The sequence below is a fragment of the Muscardinus avellanarius genome (assembly GCF_963383645.1).
Source record: "Muscardinus avellanarius genome assembly, chromosome: 1".
In the NCBI taxonomy this organism is placed as follows: Eukaryota; Metazoa; Chordata; class Mammalia; order Rodentia; family Gliridae; genus Muscardinus; species Muscardinus avellanarius.
Window position 1 is genome coordinate 103,579,006 of NC_137786.1, and position 21,342 is coordinate 103,600,347.

Genomic DNA, 21,342 nt, shown 5'->3' on the forward strand with positions numbered 1-21,342 from the left:
TCTGCAGCGGCTCCCAACCAGTCCGCATCCCCCACCATCCTTCCCTCCCCCCCTTCGTCTGCCGCGGCACCGGTATCCGCAGCCACAGCCCGGAGCCGGTGAGGTGGCGTAGGGGGAGGGGGAGGAATCAAGGGATGAGCGCCGGGAGGGCGTCGGGGGCCTTGAGCCGGACTAGGACGCCCCTGCAGCCGGAACCGCAGCCGGAGCCGGAACCAAAGCCAGAACAAAACCACCGGTACTGGGTGGGCCAGGTGGTCAGAGTGGGAGGGACTGAGAAGGGGGGAGGGATTGGGCCGTCTTGGGAGGGGAGGGGGCTGCCATAAGGCCTGCTCAGGCCAGCGCGGAGGAGGTGCGGACGCTGACTCAGGCGTGCTATCTGCGCCCGCCGCCTGAGAATTTTGTCCCATCTTGCGCTGCAGTGTCCTTGGGAGGGACGGAAGCACGGGCTGAGCTGAAAAGGGAACGTCGGGGAATCGGAAAAGCGGGTCCTGGGTGGTGGCAAAAGGGCTTGCGCAGCCACCGGCTGACACCAGCCTCGGGAGGTGTTGCGGACCAGCACCCCCAGCCCGGACAGCTCCCATGGGTAGGGAGTGGGGCTGGTCCTCTGAGGAGTGCTTGGGGACCACATTCGTAAAACTCTCCCCCATCCCCAGCTGCAGCCCCCTAAACCCAGGAGGCGCCCTGGCCCGCGCTCGCCCCCCAGGGCCTCATGTCGGAACCACAGCCTGACCTGGAGCCGCCCCAACATGGGCTGTACATGCTCTTCCTGCTCGTGCTGGTCTTCTTCCTCATGGGCCTCGTGGGCTTCATGATCTGCCACGTGCTCAAGAAGAAAGGCTACCGCTGCCGCACGTCCAGGGGCTCGGAGCCTGATGACGCCCAGCTCCAGCCCCGTGAGTGAGGAGTCTGCAACCTGGCTCGGTCACCTTTCTCCCTTACCCCTCTCCCCGCATCTTTTTCTGCCACCCTGGCCAACAGACCCAGGCCAAATTCTGACCAAGCCTGCAGGAAGCCTAGTGATGAATCCTTTAGTCAGCAAGTAGGGTGACACCACCCTGAAAGCAAGGCTAGAGAAGACAGAATGGGCAGGCAGCGCTCACTGATGGTAGCTTTGGGCTTCCATTGACATCCCATCTTTTCTGGTGCCTGAAATGCTGAAGTTCAGCATAATGGCATATAAGTAAAGGGAGAAGTCTTGAGCCATCAGGTCATATTCCTCCAAAGCTGACTCATTTCCCATTTCTTTGCCAACCTCTTTCATCCTTCAGCTGAGGACGATGACGTGAATGAGGACACAGTAGAAAGAATTGTTCGCTGCATCATCCAAAATGAAGGTGGGTGTAGACTGACCCATTGCTTCCTCCCACCCTTTCTCTTGCCCTGACCTCCCCCTCCACTGACTCCCTCTTTTCCTTCTCCCCTCAGCCAATGCTGAGGCCTTAAAGGAGATGCTGGGGGACAGTGAAGGAGAAGGGACAGTGCAGCTCTCCAGGTGAGCTGGAAACAAGGGCCAGCAGGACTTAGCTTGCCTTGGAGAGTACCCTCTCCTCCAGCACAGTCCCTCCCAGTATTGCTGCATGTCTGGGGTTGGGGAGGGTAAGCTAGCTCACCTAGAGGAAGAAAGTTTTGCAGCAATCCCAAATCCTTCAAATCATGTCTCCCATCTAGATGTCATCAAGCCTACCTACATCCACCTCTGGTGCCACTCTTTTGGGTTAAGCATTAGCAAACAGGGCTGGAAGGAAAAATACATGGCCACTCATATCTTAATATTAAGTTTATTAGATAAAGTAATGTTGGGGCCTGAGGAAGGTGGGGCTTCTGGGAATTTAAAGAGCCTGCTGGAAGCACAGGAGGAAACAGAACAGGAAGAGAAATGGAAAGATCACTTCTGCTCCCCTCCTCCCTACTGTCCAGCGTGGATGCCACCTCCAGCCTGCAGGATGGAGCCCCCTCCCATCACCACACAGTGCATCTGGGCTCTGCAGCCCCTTGCATCCATTGCAGCCGCAACAAGAGGCCCCCACTTGTTCGTCAGGGACGCTCCAAGGAAGGCAAAAGCCGCCCCCGGCCTGGAGAGACCACTGTATTCTCTGTTGGCAGGTGAGGATACCGTGCCCCAGGGAAAGAGGGACTGAGGTGGGGGCCCTTGTGATCAAGTATCTGACCCACAGATGGGCCCTGGCTTCTTCCTCCTGGTCTGGGAATTTCGACAGGGGTCAGGCTGCACAGTGTGCCCCACAATCTGAGATGGCCTCCTGTGCCCTAAGCCAGAGGGGAGCAGCCATCAAGTCCAGGATGTCTCTAGCCAGAGGGGGCAGCCATCAAATCCAGGATGTCTCTAGCCAGAGGGGAGGCCCGGCAGCCTCGTTATGGTCCTAAGCTCCAGTGTTCTCCCCCTTCCAGGTTCCGGGTGACACACATTGAGAAGCGCTATGGGCTGCATGAGCACCGTGATGCTTCCCCCACAGACAGGAGCTGGGGCTCTGGTGGGGGACAAGACCCGGGGGGTGGTCAGGGTTCTGGGGGAGGGCAGCCCAGGGAAGGGACGTCTGCCATTGAGAGGCTGCCCCCTGAAGAGGCACGGGCCCTAGCCAGTCCCCCAGTGCAGAATGGAAGACTTGGGGACAGCAGCTTAGTCCCTCGTGAACTTGAAGGGAACCCTGGAGCCTCTACAGAGCCAACACTGGGGGCCAGAGGGAGGGCCCCAAGCCCGAGGCTGCCCAGTCATGAGGCAAATGGACAGGCAAGCAAACCGGACACCTCAGATCACCAGGTATGAAGACATGGCCAGGCTGCAGCGGGCTGTGGCGGGCTCAGTGTTACTGCCCCCCACTCTGCAAAGCCCTGACATGACCCGCCTCCTGTTCCTGGTATTGATGTCTCCCCTTCCTCCCAGGTGTCTCCACCACGGGGAGCAGGGGGTATGTGAGGTGAGTCTGACTGAGCCCCAAATCAGCTAATCTTGTCCTCCCACCCCTATCTAAACTACATAAGCCCATCAGCTCCCTGAAACCCCAGAGTGAACTACAGGCTTAGCCTGTGCTATAAATTCCTTGAGTTGTGATGGGAGTGGGTGTGTGCGCCAGGGGAGAGCGAAGGTGCTGCAGCCCCTGGAGAAGATCTGGGATAGCTTGAACAGGAAGCAACACTGTTCCTCTTCCTCTCCTCCAAGCCTCATTCTTCATTGTGCTGATGGACTACAAGCGGACAGGGCCAAGGGGTGGGCAGCAATGAAAGCCTTCCCCTCCACTGGACAGCTCTGCCCTCCCCCCAGCCAGGGGCCAGCTCTACTTTCAACTGGATTTGCACAGTCTCAGGCTGGGGGACCTTGGGAGAAAGTCCTTCCCACTCCTGGACCCAGGCTTTTCCCTTCCCCTTCCTGCCAGTAGGCTGCCTGGCCTGCCTTCCCCAGCACCTCACTCCACATGCTAGAGCGTGGAGTCTGGGACCAGGCCCCTGCCCTTGGTAGGCTCCAAAAGCAATAGCACCTTAGATTCCCTATCCCTTGGCACAAGAGGTCTAGGCCCTGGCTTGGCCTGCGTGCCCTTTATTCACCATCAATAAATCCTCTCAGACCATTACAGCTGCTTCACATATTGGCTCCAGCTCCTTCTGACTCCCATGGCTGCTCCTCTCCTGGCCCCAACCCCAATGACCCTGGCATCCAGAGAGGGTGGGCCACAGAACTAGGGTGGAGACATATGGGCCAGAGCCAGTCAAGACATTGGGGGATGGGCACCAGCCCCAGATATCTAAGGTTATTTCATCACCCTAGAGATGGAGTAATGGCAGAAGACAAAGGGGTAGTTCTAGCCCTAAAGATGGCAGGAGGACAACTGGGAAAAGGAATGAGTTCTAGCCCCAGAAACAAGAGGGGAAGGTTTCTAACCCTGGAGGTGAGAGTGGACATGGGAGGAATTTCAGCTTTTGACTGTTGTTCTGGATCACTGAGAGGGAGTCTCTGATAGCCTGGAGACAGGGGCAGCAGCATCACTTGGGTGTTCTGATCCCCCTGGCTTCATGTGAGGGTATCTGGGTGGCCAGGATCCGGGGCTTTAGCTGGCGGTGGAGGTGGTGGACGCATCTGTAGGGGACACACAGTTAGTGCTCCAGAGTCCTTTCTCGGGGGAATTCCTGTCCATTCTCTCAGACCAGCAGACAAAACAGGATCAGTTGGAATGACCCCTCTACATACAATCTTCTCCCAGGCAGGGGCCCTTACCGGCCTGAGTCGAGGTGCTGTCACGTCCAGGGGTCCGGGGCAGTCCAAGGCATTGTCTGGAAACAAGAACCATAGTCAGTCTTCAGGCTTTGTTTTGTTCAGTGCTCCATCTCCAGCACATAGGACTGTGATACTCCATAAGTATTTGCTGGGTTAGCAGATATTCACCAACCTGAGCTGTAAAATCCATCAATCTACCTACCCACCCTCAACAATTAGTTACTGGGCAACTGCAAAATAATCAGCTATGGCCAACGTACCAAAGAATGGGAAATGACATACTTGGGAAGCTGAGACAAGAAGATCGCAGGTTCAAGGACAGTCTCAGTGAGACTCTCATCAACCTAGCAAGACCCTGTTTCAAAATAAAAATAAAATAGGGCTGGGGTACAGCTTGGAGAATTCTCCTGGGTTCAATTCCCAATACCACAAAAAAAAAAAAAAAAGAGAAAGAAAAGAAAGGGAAGTAGTATAAAGGCCCCCAACTCCCAGGAGCTTTCAGAAACTCAATAGTGAAATGTCAACAAACACAACAGGTGTCAGAGTGCTTAGTCATGCAAGGTGAACTAGAGGTGTTAGAAAAGGTGGTGAATCTAGGAGGGGGTCGGTCGGGGATGGGACCAGAAAGTTTAATAAAAGGTAGACATTTCAAGAGGAAAGAAGGAAAGGAGGTGCTGGAGGTGTAGCTCAATGATAGAGTGCTCACCTAGCATGTACAAAGCCCTGGGTTTGATCCTGAGTACCACAAAGAGGACCAAAAAAAAGTCAAGACAGAAAATGACAGAGCTAGGTATTTGCAGGGTTCAAGAACAAGTACTTTAAGAGCAAAAAGTACTCTTTTTTTTTTTTTTTGCGGTACTAGGGATAGAACCCAGGGACATTCGACCTCCGAGCTACACCCCCTGCCCTATTTTTTATTCTTTATTTTGAAACCAGGTCTCACTGACTTGCAGAAGGCCTCGCTAAGTAGCTGAGGCTGTCCGCAAACCGCGATCCTTGGGTCTCAGCCTCCTGAATGCTGGGATTACAAGCGTGCGCCACCACTCCCGGCTGTATTCCTTATTTTTTGAAACAGAGTCTCACTAAGTTGGGGAGGGTCTAAGTAGCTGAGGCTGTCTGCGAACCGCAATCCACCACGATCCTCCTGTCTCAGCCTCCCAAATGCTGGGATTACTAGCATGCACCACCACACCTGGCTCAAAGAGTACATTTTGATAAAATACAGTGAGAAAAGATGGCTTATTTTTAAAATAATGTTGAAAAAATAGCTGCTATTTACATACTTATTACAAGCTGTGCACAATACCATAAACTCTATAGACCTCTTTTTTAACTCTCACAATGTAATAACGTAGTACCTTTCTCTTCACTTTAGAAAGGACATAAACCAAGCACTGGCACATTTAACATTCACTTCAAGTCACATGCTGGGAAGTGACAGCAGGGTTTGAGCCTGGCCAGCCCAGCTCCAATGTGCCCCATCAGACTAGAGTGGACTTCCTGAGAGGTATACTGAGGGCATGTAGGAGTGGAGTATGACCTGAGTCCAAGACTCCTCCTTGCCATCCTTTCCTCCCAGGGCCCTCATTTCCCACTGCTCACCTCCAGGAAGGGCAGGTGCAAGAGATCCATCCAAGACAGAGATGGGTGCGGGAGGGGAGAAGCTGGGAGGAGAAGGCGACGGCAGCGTCTGGAGGCAGGGTGGGCACTGAGTTATTTCTGGCATGTGTGAAGGTTTCACCAGTTCTTTCTTCATCCCATCTTCACTTCCTGTCCCATCACTTCCCAATTCAGGAAATAGCTAAGTGCTTGTATTCAGGCGGGGTGATAACTGATACTTCAACAGCCAGTATGTATCTAACACTTTGTGTCTCAGGTATTCTGTTAGCATTGCACGTACACTAATTCATTCAGTCCTCACCACCACCCCATAAGTTAGGCATTTTTATGGCTCCTATGTTAGAAGTGAGATTCAGGTTGAGCAGTCTGCCCAAGATCACTGTCAGCCATGGCAGAGTGGTGGCTAGAACCTGAGTCTCCTCACTCCCACGCCTACACTCTTCCTGCTATATCGTGGCAATTGGCATCACAATTAAAACACTCCTGTGAGCCATGGGGCTAAGAACTTTACCTTTGTTATCTCTAGTAACGATAGTGAGCCTGGTAAAGCAGGAATTTTCTGCTTTTTATACATGAAGAAAGAAGCTCAGAGAGGTTAAGTCACTGCCCAAGGTCATATAATAGAAATCTAAATTCAGGTCTGTCTGGCACTAACATTCTCCAAACTCCTAGGAAGATTCCTTGGTTTCCCTTTACTCTGCCCAGCCAAAGGAGAGGAGACAGCTCAAGCCAGCACAGGAGGTAAAGCTGGGGTGGGGCAGGTGGGGCATTAAGATGAATATGCAGCCTTGCTGGGGTGAGCGATAACCCAGAGGCACCTGGGGACCCAGGGAGAATGAGGCCTCACCTGTTCAGAGTCAGAGAATTCAGATGGTCCTGGAGGGCCAAGCAGCTCCTCCACCAGCAGGGAGGGAAAGACCCCAACACGACCCCCAAACTCTCCCCTCCAGAAGCCATCATCCACTCCATCTTGGGCCCGAGGCAACAGGCGAATGAGCGCCCCCTCAGGGAAGCTCAGCTCTTCCTCACTCTGTCCAATGTAGCTGTACAGGGCGCGGGCCAGGAATGCTGCAGAGGCCAGGAGAGAGCAAGAGATGGGGGTGGGGGCAGTCCTCTAGGACCCTGACACCCCAAGACCGTAACCAATCTCTCTACTCAGGGTACCCAGAACCAGAATTCTCTTTTCTTACCTGTGGGCTCTGCCCCCGAAGGATTGTCACTCTCATGGCCACTCTCAGGAAGGGAGAGATCCGGGAAGTTGAGATACCGCTCAGGAACAAAGCCTACCTCACCATGCTGGTTCCGAGCCTGCTCAGCCAGCAATGTGAACAGATACCAGACTTACCTCAGCGGTCAATGGCCCTGGCTCTCCTCCACTCAGGCTTGTAGCTTTGCCTGGATGGGTCCTGGGGGGGCCACAGAGAAGTCCTCCCACAGTCCCCAACCCAAGGTCAGAACCCAGAGTCTCATACCCACCTTGACCCATTCATCAGCATCTCCCTCTTCTATGACCTCCAGCCACTCACCCTCTGTGATGGTCAGCTCATCCTCACACCCTGCCTAAGCCCCAAGGAAGGAGTCAGGATTTGGTTGTCTCCTACTGTTGCCCATCTGAAGTCCCCCACCCCCAATTCACACCTGATAGCCAAACACCACATGTGCAGGGCAGGGGAAGGTCCTGTTGGCCAGGGCTGGGGGAACAGGCTCCTCAAAGAGCTCCCCTGTCTCCTCACATTCATCAAAGTCAGAAAGCTCAGCATCCTCAGCCTGGAGAGGAGCAGAGGACAGACATGATTATGCAGCCCACCAACCCCCATCCTATTCCTAAAGGACACCCAGAATCTTCCTCCAAGGTGGTACCCTGAAACAACCACCAGGTCTCAAAACCACAATCACCACAGAGCAGGATAATACTAAGGAATAGCAGAGTTACAGCAACTGAGTGCTTAATATGTTCTGCATAATGCTAAATATCATATATATATATATATACATATATATATATGTAGCTTCATTTACTCTTCATAATAACTCAGTGTTTTTTTTTAATTTAACCACTAATCTCATTTTATTTTTGAAGAAACTAAGGCTCAGAAAGGTTAAGTCATTTTCCAGGACTACACAATTAGGAACTGAAGTACCTGGCACTCAAACCACTTATAGACTGCCCCCAGAACATGAGTTCTTAACCATCATTTTATACTCATAATAAAAGTTTGAGGGCTTTCTATGTCAGAAATCATGCAAAGACTGAACCAGGCGTGGTGGTGCACTCTTGTAATCCCAGCATTTGGGAGGCTGAGGCAGGAGGATCATGGTTTGCAGATAGCCTCAGCTACTACTAAGTGAAGCTCTTTGCAACTCAGTGAGACCCTGTTTCAAAATAAATAATAAAAAATAAGCCTGGGGGTGTAGCTCAGAGGTAGAATGCCCCTGGGTTCTATCCCAGTAAGAAGGAATCATGCAAAGACTTATATGAATGCTCTTGTTTAAGCCTCGCAATGACCTCAAAATTACGTACTCCTATGACCCCATTTTAAAGGGCCTGCCTTCCACTGGGGAGTTTTACCCTCCTGGGTGTATACGGCTGCAGGAAGAAGGAGCTCACCATGGGAGAGAGGTCCCTCTGGGACAGCCGAGCCTCACTGAGCCGTCGCTCTTGCTCCAGCTCATCCTGGGCCTGGGTCATGGCTGGCTTTAACCAGCACTGCACATCCAGGCCAGCCCCTTGCAGCAGGGCCAGCCGGGCAGCCCCCTTCACCTGGCTCACCTGGCATGGGATGGAAGGAAGTTACTGGAGCCTGGCCAATTGTGTCCACCCTCTGCCTCCCTGCCTCCCCCTCCCTCCTGCCATCAGAAAGAGGAGTGGAGATAGGCCTGCCTGAGAATCCAGGACTCAATGGCTCTAAGCCCAGGGCTGTGACTCACCTGTGCCCGCCGGATGCTCTCCCTCACCTCCTGGAGTCGCTGTTCTATGCCTGGAGCCTCACGCTCTGCGGCCTGTTGCCGCCTCTGCTCCAGTCGCTGCAGCACCTGGTGGGAAAGGCAGAGGTGGGTGGAGATACTGTGGACCAAAACTTGCTCTGGGTCTGGTACTTTGCTAGTTGCATCACTAGCATTATGTCATTTAATCTTCCTTATGAGGTGGGTGCTATTATTGGCGCCACTTTAGTGATGAGGGAACTGAAATCCAGAGAAGTGAAGTCACTCTCTTATTCAGGGTTACAGAACTCAGACAACAGAAATGAATTACAACCCAGGTTAGTCTAGCTCCAAGAGCAGTGCTCTTAACTAACGTGTCCTACTGTTATGTCAAAGTACCTTTCCCACCCTCCTGTCTACAGCTCCATGACACCCCCAATGCCTCCGGGATCCCCATCTCTTAGCATTTCTTACCCACCCACACACCTGCACCCCCACCTCACCCGATGCCCATGGTGCTGGATTTTGTAGTCTCGGGCAGCTCGGCTGCTCCAGTGCTGAACCTCTTTCTCCAGGCCACTCTCCCCAGCCATGCCTCCTGCTGCCCCGTCCAGGGCACACACCTGAAGGGGAGAGGGGGTACTGTGAGGAAAACCTGAGGCCATCCTTCTTTCCAGTTCTCTCCTTTCACCTCTCTGTCTTGGCTTCCAGGGGCAAAGAGATGGGAGCAATGCCCATGTCTGTGGGCACAGGTCTGCCTTTGTGTGGACACAGACGGTCCTGGGAATGAGACCTGAGTTGAGGGACAGGGGTGAAAGGCAGAGACACTGCAGTGAAGTGACCACATGGTGGACCGTAGTGTGTTTGTGTGTCCTGGTGGAGGGAGGCAAACTGGAATTCTAAAACCCCCTCTCCAAGATTTAACTGTCACTGAGTTAGAGCAAGGATTAGAATAATGGACGTGAGGCCTAAACCACAGTTTCAATTTATATCTGGCCTGTCCCAGCCAGCTGGGAGAGCTCACCTGATCAGCCCCTGCTGGCTGAAACTGCTGAGGTGGAGTGGGGGAAAAGACTCCAGGCTCCTGAAGAAACAGCTTCACATCCTGCTCCCAGTTTACCTGGGGGTGGGAAGAGGCATGGTTACTCACTGAGTGGCCCCCTCTCCAACCCTGTCCCCAGCACCTCTTAGAAAAAAGAGGATACAGTGAGAAGAGGCAGACATGCCAGGTGTGGTGGCGCACGCTTGTAACCCCAGTACTTGGGAGGCTGAGGCAGGAGGATCCCAGGTTCAAGGACAGCCTTAGCAAGTAGTAAGGCTCATCAACCTAGTGAGACCCTGTTTCAAAATAAAAATAAAAAAATAGGGCTAGAAGTATAGCTCAGAGGTAGAATGACCCTGGCTTCAATCCCAGTAGGGGCAGACATGCAGTGGGGAGGGCTGTGTTGGAGAGAGGGTAAAAGGATCTCTAGGGGAGTTCTCACAGCCCCCAGCCCTCACCTGGGAGGTTGCCTGTCCCCCATGGTGGGCATGTTCCAGGACCATCTCCGCAGCTTCCAGCTCAGTGCGACTCAGTAAAGTCAAGGGATCCCTCAAGTGTTCTGACACCTCGCTGACCAGGGCCTGAAGAGAACCCCAAGACACTGATACCACCTTGCCCCCAGGCCTCTCCTGCAAAGCAAGCTCTCTGTCCAGGTTTGAATGGGGGGTGGGTACGAGGTATGGAAGGAATAGACATTACTACTTCTGATCACAGGCCCTCATTTATGCACACCACTACTTAACAGTGTATTTATTTTTTATTTTATTTTTCCAGCATTGGGAACAGGACCCAGGACCTTGTATATGCCAGGCAAAGGCTCTACCATTAAGCTACACCCACAGCCCCACTTAACAGCTTAAGACACGTTTACATCCATTCTCTTTTTTGAACCTCATTAATGTAATAAGGTAGGCAGAACTTGGGTTAGCACTGATGAAGAAGGGGTTGAGAGGGGTTAAGTGTCCTGTATGATTACATGCAACTAGCTAAAAGCAGACCCAGAAACCAAGTATATTTCTTCTACTCATTCTAAGCAGGCTAGGGCCCTAGCACCAGCCAGCATCACAGGGAGTGGAAAGCAGAGGGTCTTCTGGGTTAGGACTGGCCTTGATTAGGACTGGAAGTTCCTCCTGGTAATAGTGGTCAAGGTGGGCATTGGTGGCCACCAAGTTGAGCAGGTATTCATTGCGGGCGGCTCTCAGCTGCTGGGAGTACTGGGCTGACTGGGCAGACAGCTAGGAGGGGGAAACAGAAATCAAAAGAGAGTGGTAGACCCAAGGCCAACCCAGAATCCAGTTCCAGAATGTTCTCACATTTCTGAACACTTACGATGTACCTGGCATGAGACAACAAAGTCCACACATAACTCTTGCTCAAATTCCTCCACCTATGTCCAAAATAAAATCCGAACTATTCTTCCCAGTGGTCTACTGGGTCCAACATGAGCTGGCCCCTGCAGCCTCTCTCACCCCTGTTCAAGCACTCTTACAGGGCTGCAGACACACTGGCCTTCTGTCAGTTCATTAAGTCTACAGAGTTATTCTCACCTTGGAGTTTTCACTCACCATTCCCTCTCCCTGGAATGTTCTTCCCTAGATCTTTCATGGCTGGCTTCTTGACACAGGCCAGTTGTTCAGAAGCCTTCTCTCTAAATTATACCCATTTGTTACCCTTCATCCTCGCACCTTGCCTTATTTCCATCTTATCTGATGTGTTGTACATACTCTCTGTCTCCCTCAACCAGGATGTGAGGGCAGGAACTCCACTGGCCTTGTTCTCCACTGTCTCCCCAGTGCCTTCTGTGCCTACCACACAGAAGTCCTTAATAAACACACATTAGGAATGAAAGAGAGAGGTATTTTTTCTATTGTACAAATAAAATGAGGCTCAGAAATGAAGTATATTAACCACAGTCACCCACCTAGGAAGTAGAAGAGCCTGGATTCAACCCATTCTCTTGTACTTATGCCCCTGGATTCCAAACCATTAGGCTCCCCTGCCCCTCACCTTGGCACTCAGTTTCTGGAGACTATTCCGAGAGTGGAAGATCCCATGGTCACTTCGATTGAGCCTGTGTAGGTGAGGGAGAAGAATCTGAGCCAGGCCCAGCTTTGATGCCTTGGCTCCACATCGCACCTTCCCAGACCCCGACCTTGGGCCTCCTAAGCACCCATGAGCCCACCTGGCCTGGACATCAGCTGCCTTCTCCTGTGCCAAGGCCCACACACGCTCCCGCTGCCCATACAGCTTCCGACTTCGGCTCAGCTCCCGGACAGACTGCAGCACCTCCGCCTGCGCCCTCTGGAGGCTCTCTGTCCCCTGGTGGCATGGACACACAAAGTCCTGACCCAGACCATCTCCAGTCCCAAGCCGGCTCTTCCTTCACCCCATCCACTGAGCCATACCTTCCTAAGCACCTGCTCCTTGGCACTGCGCCCTGTGCCCCCTGCTAGGTCACGGTATCGGTCAGACGCTTGGAGCCGGGTTTGGCCCCCAGCCATGGTGGCATCCAGCAGGCAGCGCCAGGCACCAAACACTGACCTGCCCCTCCCCAGAGAAGGTCTGTGTTGAAGAGGGAAGCACTCCACAGCTTCATGAGACCCCGTGTACGCGCTGTGGGAGATGGAGTGCTTTCCCTCCCCCCTTGTCTGGGAGCCCATCAATCGATTAGCCCATTAGCTCATCCACAGGCTAGCTCATGCCCTCCGCCCCCACCCCCAGTGTCCTTGCTGGGTCAGCTCCTCTTCTGCTGCTGTGTCAGCTCTACCTGCAGCTGAAGTGCCCTTCCCCCAAGTCTTCACCCCACAGGTATCTGGGGCTAAGCACCTCATCACTTTTTGGCCCCTGAGGCCCTCCCCACTGTGAGACCCACCTGCTGTCCATCTCCCCGCTCCGCTGCCCTTCCCTCTTCAGGAATGGCCCAGCCAGTTTCTGCAGTGCCTGGTGAGAAAGCCATCACAGGCCCTTTGAAGGTTCCCTTTTGAAGACCCACAGCAACCAGGAGAAATACTAATCTGGGATGCATAATATATGCCATTTGCTTTGCTCAATGTCTTACATTTGTTATCTTATTTAATTCTAACAACAACCCAACATGAGGGTAATGTATTTTTATTATTCCCATTTTACAGAGAAAAAAACTGAGGTGGAGAAACGTTAAGTAATTTGTTCAAGGTCACATGGCTAATAAGGAGCACAGCAGGAATCTGATACACATCTGCCTGACTCTAGGCATTTGTTCGTGACCATAATACAGGAAGGACATTGCTGGTGGTGTAAAGGAAGCTAGAACAAGAGAAAAGGTCCAGAAAAGAAACCCATACCTGCCCATACTCCCGTTCAATGGCTGCCCTCTGTTTGCTGTAGGATCTGTGGAGATTGGGAGTGGGGCTGGGGGTTACTGTTTGGCCCTGTTTTCCCATCCTCAATCCTCCCCTCAGCCTGAGCAGAAGAAAGACAGGAGCCAGCCTAGAGTGTGGCTGCACCCAGAGAAAATGGGACTGAAGAGCCAGAGTCCTTGAGGTCACCTCAGGCAGCTGCAACACAGGGCAGCCTCACCTCACCGCTCAAGCCCCAGCAGGATCCTCCCCACCCCTGGAGGATCATCTGTGGGCTCAGAGGTGAAAACTGATGGCGGCTTGGATATGCTGTCCACCAGCCTTCCAACAGGTCTGGAAGAGGGAGGAGATTCTGCCCTAAGCTTGGATGTGGGGTGGGGAGAGTTGGCGTGCAGCCGAAGGGTTTGAGGGAGGGTCCCAGTGTGTTGATGGGTATTTCCAGGATCTGGAGAGGCAGGCCTAGGGTGAGGGCCCTGGATGGGTAGTTGGAGAGCTCGTCGCCCCTGCCCCACCCCATCAGGCAGATGTATGTTGAGGAAGAAGAGGCGGACGAAGAGGCGACGATGGAGGTATATGAGGCATAAGGGGTTTTACCTGATGTCCTCCAGAAGATCCGCCTCCCTCTGCTGCCGGCTCTGAAGGATGCTCAGCTGTTCCAGGAAACGAAGCTTCACCTCCTGGGCGGGCTTCACCTGTGGGATTAAGGGGAAGATGAAGACCAAGGCTCGGGGACCTAAAATATACAGCGCAGGAAGAGGTGAGGGGGCGGGGCCGGGAAGGGGCTGAGCTGTTTCTTCGGTTACTTCGCGGTTAGGTTCTGACCTCTTCCCACTCCCCATCTCCCCCGATAGCCAGTCGGGTACCCTCGGGTTCCCTCCGCTCCCCCAGCCCACCAGGAGTCACCATTCCCAGGCCAATCTCACTTTTCGGGGCGGCGGCTGCATCTCTGCTCCACCAGGGCGGCCAGCTACTCGACTCCGGAACTCGAGGACGCCCCGCCCACTACGAGGCCCCGCCCACTCCCCGCCCACGTCTCTCGGGTGGCGCGGAAGCGCGTGGGAGCCGCAGAGGAACTGGTCCTCTGTTATGGCTGCGGATACTCCGGAAGGGTCCGGGCCGCGGCGCGGACGCAGCGTCCGCTGGGCTGTAGAGAGAAAGAACCCCGGGTTTCTGAGTCAAGACGCCTCAGTTCTATATCTAGTGCGGCCACTGATTCAGCCTGTAATTATTTCTGGCCATGCATTTACATATGCATATCACCAGTCCCCGCACTAAGGGTGAGGAATGGCAAGGGGTGACAGGGAAACTGAGTCACTGGACACCTGAGCAAAGATGCATCTGACGAAGGGAAGCAGGGCTGGTGCCAGACCTTTTCCCAATTCCTGCTGAACTGGAAAAGCTGGTGTGAGCAGAGTTAGAAGGATACCTGGAGCCAAGAAGGAACCAGGCCCAGGGGAAAAGACAGGTACATCCTGGGCTCCACTGGACACTAACCTGTACCAGCAAGGGGCATGAGCTTGGGAGGTGTACAGGGTGGGGGGGGCTTATGGCCCAGAAAGAACCCCCTGTCACCTTTAGGGTCTTCCCTTCAGGGTGTGTGCCCCAAGATCTACCAGCCCTTTTACGAACTCCCTTTCCTCATCCTCCTCACTTAAACCCCTTAGACCACACCCAGGTCCCCTGGCTTGGCTCAAAATGCCAGATTCACATATTTGACTATCGCTGACACCTCTACTCATATCTAATAGTCACCACAAGTTTTAAAAACTGCCCTGATCAGCTGGGTGTGGTGGTGCATGCTTGTAATCCCAGCATTTGGGAGGCTGAGACAGGAGGATCGCGGTTCTCAGACAGCCTCAGCTACTTAATGAGGCCCTTTGCAACTCAGTGAGACCCTGTTTCAAAACAAAGAATAAAAATTGCCCTGATTCTCCCCCAGATAATTATACTAGATGGCACCACACTCCTTCCATTTAGGAAAGTAAAAATCTGAGTCAGTGTATCCTTTTGCCGATCTCCATATTCCATCCACCAGCAAGTCCTATAGGTTCTATTAAAAAAGAAAGAAAAGGAAGAAAGAAAGAAAGCAAAAAGAAAAGAAAGCCAGGCCCAGTGGTTCACTCCTGTAATTCCAGTACATGGGAGGCTGAGACAGAAGGATTGCAGGTTCAAGACCAGCCTCAACAATTTAGAGAGACCTTTAGCAACTTAGGGAGACCCTATTTCAAAATAAAAAATAAAAAGGGCTGGAGGTGTAGCTCAGAGGTAGAATATCCCCGGGTTCAATCCACATATCAAAATTAAATAAATAATAAATAAAAACACTTCTGCTGCTTCTCCTAGAAAACACCAAATGGCAGATGATGCCTGTGCAGCGGGAGGGCCCAGAGGTCCCAAGGGCCCAGTCATGGGAGACCATGGCAGCTTCCACTGAGGCTTCAACAGCAGCCTCCAAGGTCAGGGTCCCAGCCGAAGTCATGAGGCTATCAGGGGCAAGGCCGAGGACAAGGAGTGGATTCCCGTCACCAAGCTGGGTCGCCTGGCTAAGAACGTGAAGATCAAGTCCCTGGAGGAGATCTTCTCTTCTCCCTGCCCATCAAGAAGTCTGAGATCATTGACTTTTTCCTGGGTGCATCGCTCAAGGATGAGGTTTTGAAGATCATGCCTGTGCAGAAGCACACCTGTGTTGGCCAGTGGACCAGGTTCAAGGCATCTGTCAGTATTGGGGACCAAATGGGCACATTGGCCTGGGTATTAAGTGTTCTAAGGAGGTAGCCACTGCTATCTGAGGGGCCATCATCTTGGCCAAGCTCTCCATCGTACCCATGCAAAGAGGCTACTGGGGGAACAAGATCAGCAAGCCCCACACTCACTCTTGCAAGGTGACAGGATGCTGTGGTTCTGTGCTGGTGCGCCTCATCCTTGCCCCAAGAGGCACTGGCATCATGTCAGCTCCTGTGCCCAAGAGCTGCTGCTGGTGGCTGGGATTGATGACTGCTACATCTCTGCCAGGGGCTGCACTGCCACTTTGGGCAACTTTGCCAAGGCCACCTTTGGTGCCATCTCAAAGATCTACAACTTCCACCCCTAACCTCTGGGAAAAGACTGTGTTTACCAAATCTCCCTATCAGGAGTTCACTGACCATCTTGTAAAAACCCACACCAGAGTCTCTATACAGAGGACTCAGGCTTCAGCTGTGGCTACAACATAGGGTTTTTATACCACAAATATAAAGTGAATGGAAGCCAGGCGTGGTGGCGCACGCTTGTAATCCCAGTATTCTGGAGGCAAAGACCGGAGGATCGCGGTTCACCGACAGCCTCAGCTACTTAGTGAGGCCCTGCACAACTTAGTGAGACCCTGTTTCAAAATAAAGAATAAAACATAGGGCAGGGGGTGTAGTTCAGAGGTCGAATGCCCCTGGGTTCCATCCCCAGACCCAATAAATAAATAAATAAATAAATAAATAAATAAATAAATAAAGTGAATGGAAACTGGAAATATAAAACACTTCTATTGATCTACTTCCCTCCATTTCCATGACTGCCACCCTACGCCAAGCTCTCCCTATCAGTTTTATAGTCTAATAACTGATCTTGCTTCCAGACAACATACTGTTCACACAGCAGTCAGTGATGTGTGTGTGTGTGTGTGTTTTACTGGGGATGAAACCTAGGGCTAGTCTACCTCTGAACTACAACCTAAACCCTAGTTTTAATTTTTTTTTTTTTTTGTCTGAAACAGATTCTCACAAAGTTGCAAATTGCTAAGGCTAAGCACAAACATGTGATCCTCCTATATGAGCCACCCAAGTAGTGGGATAGCAAGCATGGGCCACCATGCCTGGTGATTTTTTTTTTTTTTTTTTTTTGGTGGTACTGGGGTTCCTGGAAGCCCTTCTACCTCTGGGCTACACCCCCAGACCTATTTTACTTTTTTTTCTTTTTTTTTTTTTTTTTTTTGGTGGTACTGGGGTTCCTGGAAGCCCTTCTTCCTCCGGGCTACACTCCCAGACCTATTTTATATTTTTGAAACAGGGTCTCTTACGCCAGCGGGGCTGGCTTCGAACCTGCGCGATCCTCCTGTCTCTGCCTCCCAAGCGCGGGGATTACAAGTGTGCGCCACCACGCCCGGCTTACTTTTTTTTTTTCATTCGGAAACAGGGTCTCTTAAACCAGCGCGGCTGGCTTTGAACCTATGCGATCCTCCTGTTTCTGCCTTCCAAGCGTGGGGATTACAGGCGTGTGCCACCACGCCCGGCTTTTTTATTTTTTTAAGAAGCCAGATGTAGGCAGGGCATAGTGGTCCATGTCTGTAATCCCAGTACTTAGGAAGCTGAAACTAAAAGATTGCAGGTTTGAGGCCAACCTCAGCAATTTAACAAGACCCTCCACAACTTAGCAAGATCCTCAGTGACTTAGTAAGAGCCTGTTTCAAAATAAAAATTAAGCCAGAGCCAGGCGTGGTGGCGCACGCTTGTAATCCCCATGCTTGGGAGGCAGACAAGAGGATCGCACAGTTTCGAAGTCAGCCACGCTGGCTTTAAGAGACCCTGTTTCCAAATATAAAGTATAAAATAGGTATAGGAGTGTAGCCCAGAGGTAGAAGAGTTTCCAGGAACCCCAGTACCACCAAAATAATAAATAAATAAATAAATAAATAAATAAATTTTTAAAAAGGCTGGGGCTGGGTGTGGTGGTGCATGCTTGTAATCCCAGTACTTGGGAGGCTAAGACAGGAGGATCGTGCAGGTTCAAAGCCAGCCTCAGCTACTTAGTGAGGCTCTCAGCAACTTAGTGAGACCCTGTTTCCAAATAAAATATAAAACAGGTCTGGGAGCGTAGCCCAGAGGTAGTATGTCCCTGGGTTAATCACCAATAACCAACCCCTCTCCTATTTTAAAGGGAGCTGGATACTCTGGTGCATACCTGTAATCATAGTACTTGGGAGGCTGAGGCAAGAGAATTACAGATTCAAGGTCAGTGCGTGGAAACTTGGCAAGACCCTGTTTCAAAATTTTAAAAAGGGGGAATGGGGGTGTAGCTCAGAGGTAGAATGCCCTTGGATCAATCTCTAGTACCAAAAATAAATAAATAATAAAAAACACTTCTGATTTCCAAACACTTCCCTCAATTTCCAAGGCTGCCCACCCTACTGTAAGCCCCCATTATCAGTTTTTTTTAATTATTATTTTTTTGTGGTATCAGTGATGAAATCCAGGGACATTCTACCTCTGAGATATATCCCCAGCCCTAATTTTTATTTATTTTGAAAGAGGATTTCACTAAGTTGTGTGGGCTAAGTAGCTGAGGCTAGCTGCGAACCTGCAATTCTGTATTAGCCTCCCTACTCAGATTACAAGCGTGTGTCACCATGCCCAGCCCATTATCAGTTTTCTAGTCTGATATCTGGTTTCTTTGCTTTCAGGCTTCCTTAGACAACCCACCATTCACACAGCAGCTTGTATTTGATCTTTTCTTTTCTTTTTTTAAAGGGAGCCAGACATGGTAGTCCACATCTATAACCCCAGTACTTGGGAGGCTGAGACATGAGGACTGCAGTGTTGAGGACAATGGCAATTTAGCAAGCCCCTTAACAATTTAGCAAGATCCTGACAGGCGGGCGTGGTGGTGCACGCTTGTAATCCCCACGCTTGGGAGGCTGAGACCGGAGGATCTTGCTGGTTCAAAGCCAGCCTCGGCTGGTTTAAGAGACCCTGTTTCCAAAATAAAATATATAATAGGTCTGGGAGTGTAGCCCGGAGGTAGAAGGCCCGTGGATTCCATCCCCAGTACCACCACCAAAAAAAAAAAAAGTTCTCCGGCCATCTTCGGAAGGCGCGGAGTCCTCTGTAGACGCGGAGTTCTGCAGGCGACAGAACTGAGCAATTGTCCTGCACAGAAACCTGTGTCAGCCTGTGAAATGAACTTCCCTCCGGAAATGAACCCAGATTTTGGAGATGGCGACGCTCGGGCCTTTTATGTGCCTGTCATGGCCCAGTCATTTCCAGGGCCTTGGATCCAGAATCCTTTCTACAATGCTGTTTGCTTTCCTGTAACAGCTTTCAGAAGCGGAAGTCCATGCTTTCCATATCCATCGGCATTCATTGGGTATCCCGCCTTTCAAGTGTCACCGTCTCCCTTGCCTCCCATGTTTAGCCAATGGTCTTCAGTCCCAATGGCATCCTACACAGGACATATCCAACCCTACACCTTCAGAGAAAAGCCAACAAAAAGCTCTCAGAGTGGCCCTGAGCAGGATGAAAGCCTGAGTACAGAAGAAGACATCTACGCACAAGCCGTCAACGATGACATGAGCAGCGTCACCAGTACCACATCTGCGCATTGCAAAGAGAATGACGACGCGGGCAGGAGATGGTATTCTACGGCTCCAAAGCGGCGGCTCCATGGTACCAGACCTAAAACCACTCTAGATAGATGCACCCCTTTCAGAAACAGTACTGCCTCTGAGAAAAAGAGAGTGAAAGGGGCGGTGGCTCCTCTACAGCAGAGTTCCGGAAGACATTTAAAGGAAGCATTTGTTTAAATGACCTGGCCGGTGGTGGAGGCAAGCCCGAGGACGTGGCCCATCACAATGGGAATTCCCAGTATTACTGTGACTCTAGTAATGTGCATTATAACCGTGCCGAAGGCAAAAACAGATATACAAAGCAAAGAGGCTGGCAGCGGCCGGAGCCCTGTGCCGCAGTTGGAATGTATGGAGAGATTGTGAATGTCAGCAGGGAGATGAGCATGAGCAAAGAAAAGAATGGATACAGGAGTCTTTCCCAAGCCCTGCCGTCATGGAAAACCAGAGGTGTTCATGTGGAGAAAGGCCAGAAAAATACGGAAAGTAAAGAGGGTAAGAAGAGGCATCTCACATCTAGTAAGGCAGCTGGAGACAGCCTGCGCTTCAGTGCCCAGGATGTCCGTGAGAAGAGAAAGCCAGGCTCTCCAGAGAGCCACTGTCCCTCACTCACCTGGCCCCGTGAAGCCAGTAGAGACATCCAGCTCTGTGTGCGGATGACTGACAAGCAGCCTGTAATAGGACATGGGCTTTCTGGCCCTGAAGTAGCTGAGGAGGCTGAGGACGTGGAGCCCTATGAGCAGGAAGCTGATACGGAGCACGATTGGGATGAACATGAGATAAGAAAGGCCATCATGGAATTTTCTTTCGGCGGTACCTATGTGTCTGAGGGAGATGACCTATGTGATTGGGATTATGAAGCTGATTTTGAGCCTAATAGACATGCGTGCTACAAGGGGCACTGGGAAGAGAATACTGAAGTGCACAAAGTATCCGAGTGGCCACAGGAGGAAAGGTGCCTTATACCCTCCACAGAATCACAACTTATCTATTCAAGTGAAGCAGCCCGATGGGACGGGGGCACCACCGAGAAGGAGCACCTAGCAGCTCCTGGGCTTGCGGCCTTGAGAAGAGCCAAGTCATGGCCAGGCACCCCTTCACCTGTGAAGTCTCAGGCAAGTACAAATGGCTCAGAAAAGATAGTCAAGAGCAGGAAGTTGGATGGAGAAACGGCCAGGGGAGATGACGTTGAGGGGGCTGGCGATAACTCGAAGAGCAGCCCAAAGATTCGAAACACCCTGAACGGCAGGGAGCGGGAAGCAAAGGCAGCCTGCACGTTGAATAGAAATGTTAGAGCCAATGATTTTCCTGAAGATTTCGGAGACAGTGATGGCGTGTGTGAAGTCGAGTGCCTTTCTCAAGAAATTGGTGAAAAGAGCAGACTAATTCTTCACAAGGGCAGTGTTTATCAAGAAATCGGCAAGGTGATAAAATGGAAGTCCAAGAAATTTGCCCTTCCTCAGACCTCAGTCTGGCATGTGGGAAAGAAGGGCAAGAAGAGTGGCGCATTCGGGAGCATCCCTGAGGCTTGCAGGGGAAGCAGGTCGCAGGGGAAGGAGGGCTGCGCAACCAGCCACGGTGGGCTCCAGGAGAAGCTGACCCCTACCAAGCAGAAGGCGATGGAGTACAAGACAAGTTCTCCCAGGTCAACAGAATGGTGATTTTATCTACAAAGAAGAGTTTGATGCATATGTCATGATGGAAAAGAAGAAAGAATGTCTTCATTTCAACTAATCAAACTTCCAGTATACTAACAAAATTTAGAAAAATGTAAGATTTTAAATTAGTGAATAAATAGCATTGCATGTTTAAAAAAAAAAAATTAGCA

The 21,342-nt window shown here is 51.6% G+C and overlaps 2 protein-coding genes and 1 pseudogene across 5 annotated transcripts; 2 read left to right on the forward strand and 1 right to left on the reverse strand.

Moving 5' to 3' along the window:
- Nucleotides 1–709: 709 nt before the first annotated feature.
- On the forward strand, nucleotides 710–2,932 carry RELL2 (RELT like 2; the record flags this gene model as incomplete). Its single annotated transcript, XM_080713533.1, has 6 exons — nucleotides 710–893; nucleotides 1,269–1,334; nucleotides 1,426–1,492; nucleotides 1,918–2,103; nucleotides 2,407–2,776; nucleotides 2,900–2,932. The coding sequence occupies 6 exons, from the start codon at nucleotides 710–712 to the stop codon at nucleotides 2,930–2,932; spliced, it is 906 nt and encodes a 301-aa protein (XP_080569659.1).
- A 1,089-nt stretch (nucleotides 2,933–4,021) lies between these two features.
- On the reverse strand, nucleotides 4,022–14,091 carry FCHSD1 (FCH and double SH3 domains 1; the record flags this gene model as incomplete). 3 transcript variants are annotated; one of them, XM_080713230.1, is made up of 20 exons in its annotated part: nucleotides 4,022–4,087; nucleotides 4,226–4,281; nucleotides 5,828–5,915; nucleotides 6,693–6,913; nucleotides 7,036–7,153; nucleotides 7,322–7,405; nucleotides 7,484–7,612; nucleotides 8,454–8,615; nucleotides 8,774–8,878; nucleotides 9,271–9,390; nucleotides 9,792–9,887; nucleotides 10,268–10,390; nucleotides 10,916–11,044; nucleotides 11,817–11,880; nucleotides 11,992–12,128; nucleotides 12,215–12,350; nucleotides 12,682–12,749; nucleotides 13,133–13,178; nucleotides 13,742–13,839; nucleotides 14,071–14,091. In XM_080713230.1, the coding sequence occupies 20 exons, from the start codon at nucleotides 14,089–14,091 to the stop codon at nucleotides 4,022–4,024; spliced, it is 2,067 nt and encodes a 688-aa protein (XP_080569356.1). The 3 variants fall into 3 exon arrangements, with proteins under 3 accessions (XP_080569356.1, XP_080569355.1, XP_080569354.1); XM_080713229.1 differs by having other exon boundaries at nucleotides 12,215–12,356; XM_080713228.1 differs by having other exon boundaries at nucleotides 12,215–12,371.
- Nucleotides 14,092–15,500: 1,409 nt separating this feature from the next.
- On the forward strand, nucleotides 15,501–16,359 carry LOC308275321 (small ribosomal subunit protein uS5-like; annotated as a pseudogene). The gene has a single exon. The product of its transcript is annotated as a small ribosomal subunit protein uS5-like (transcript).
- The last annotated feature ends 4,983 nt before the right edge of the window (nucleotides 16,360–21,342 follow it).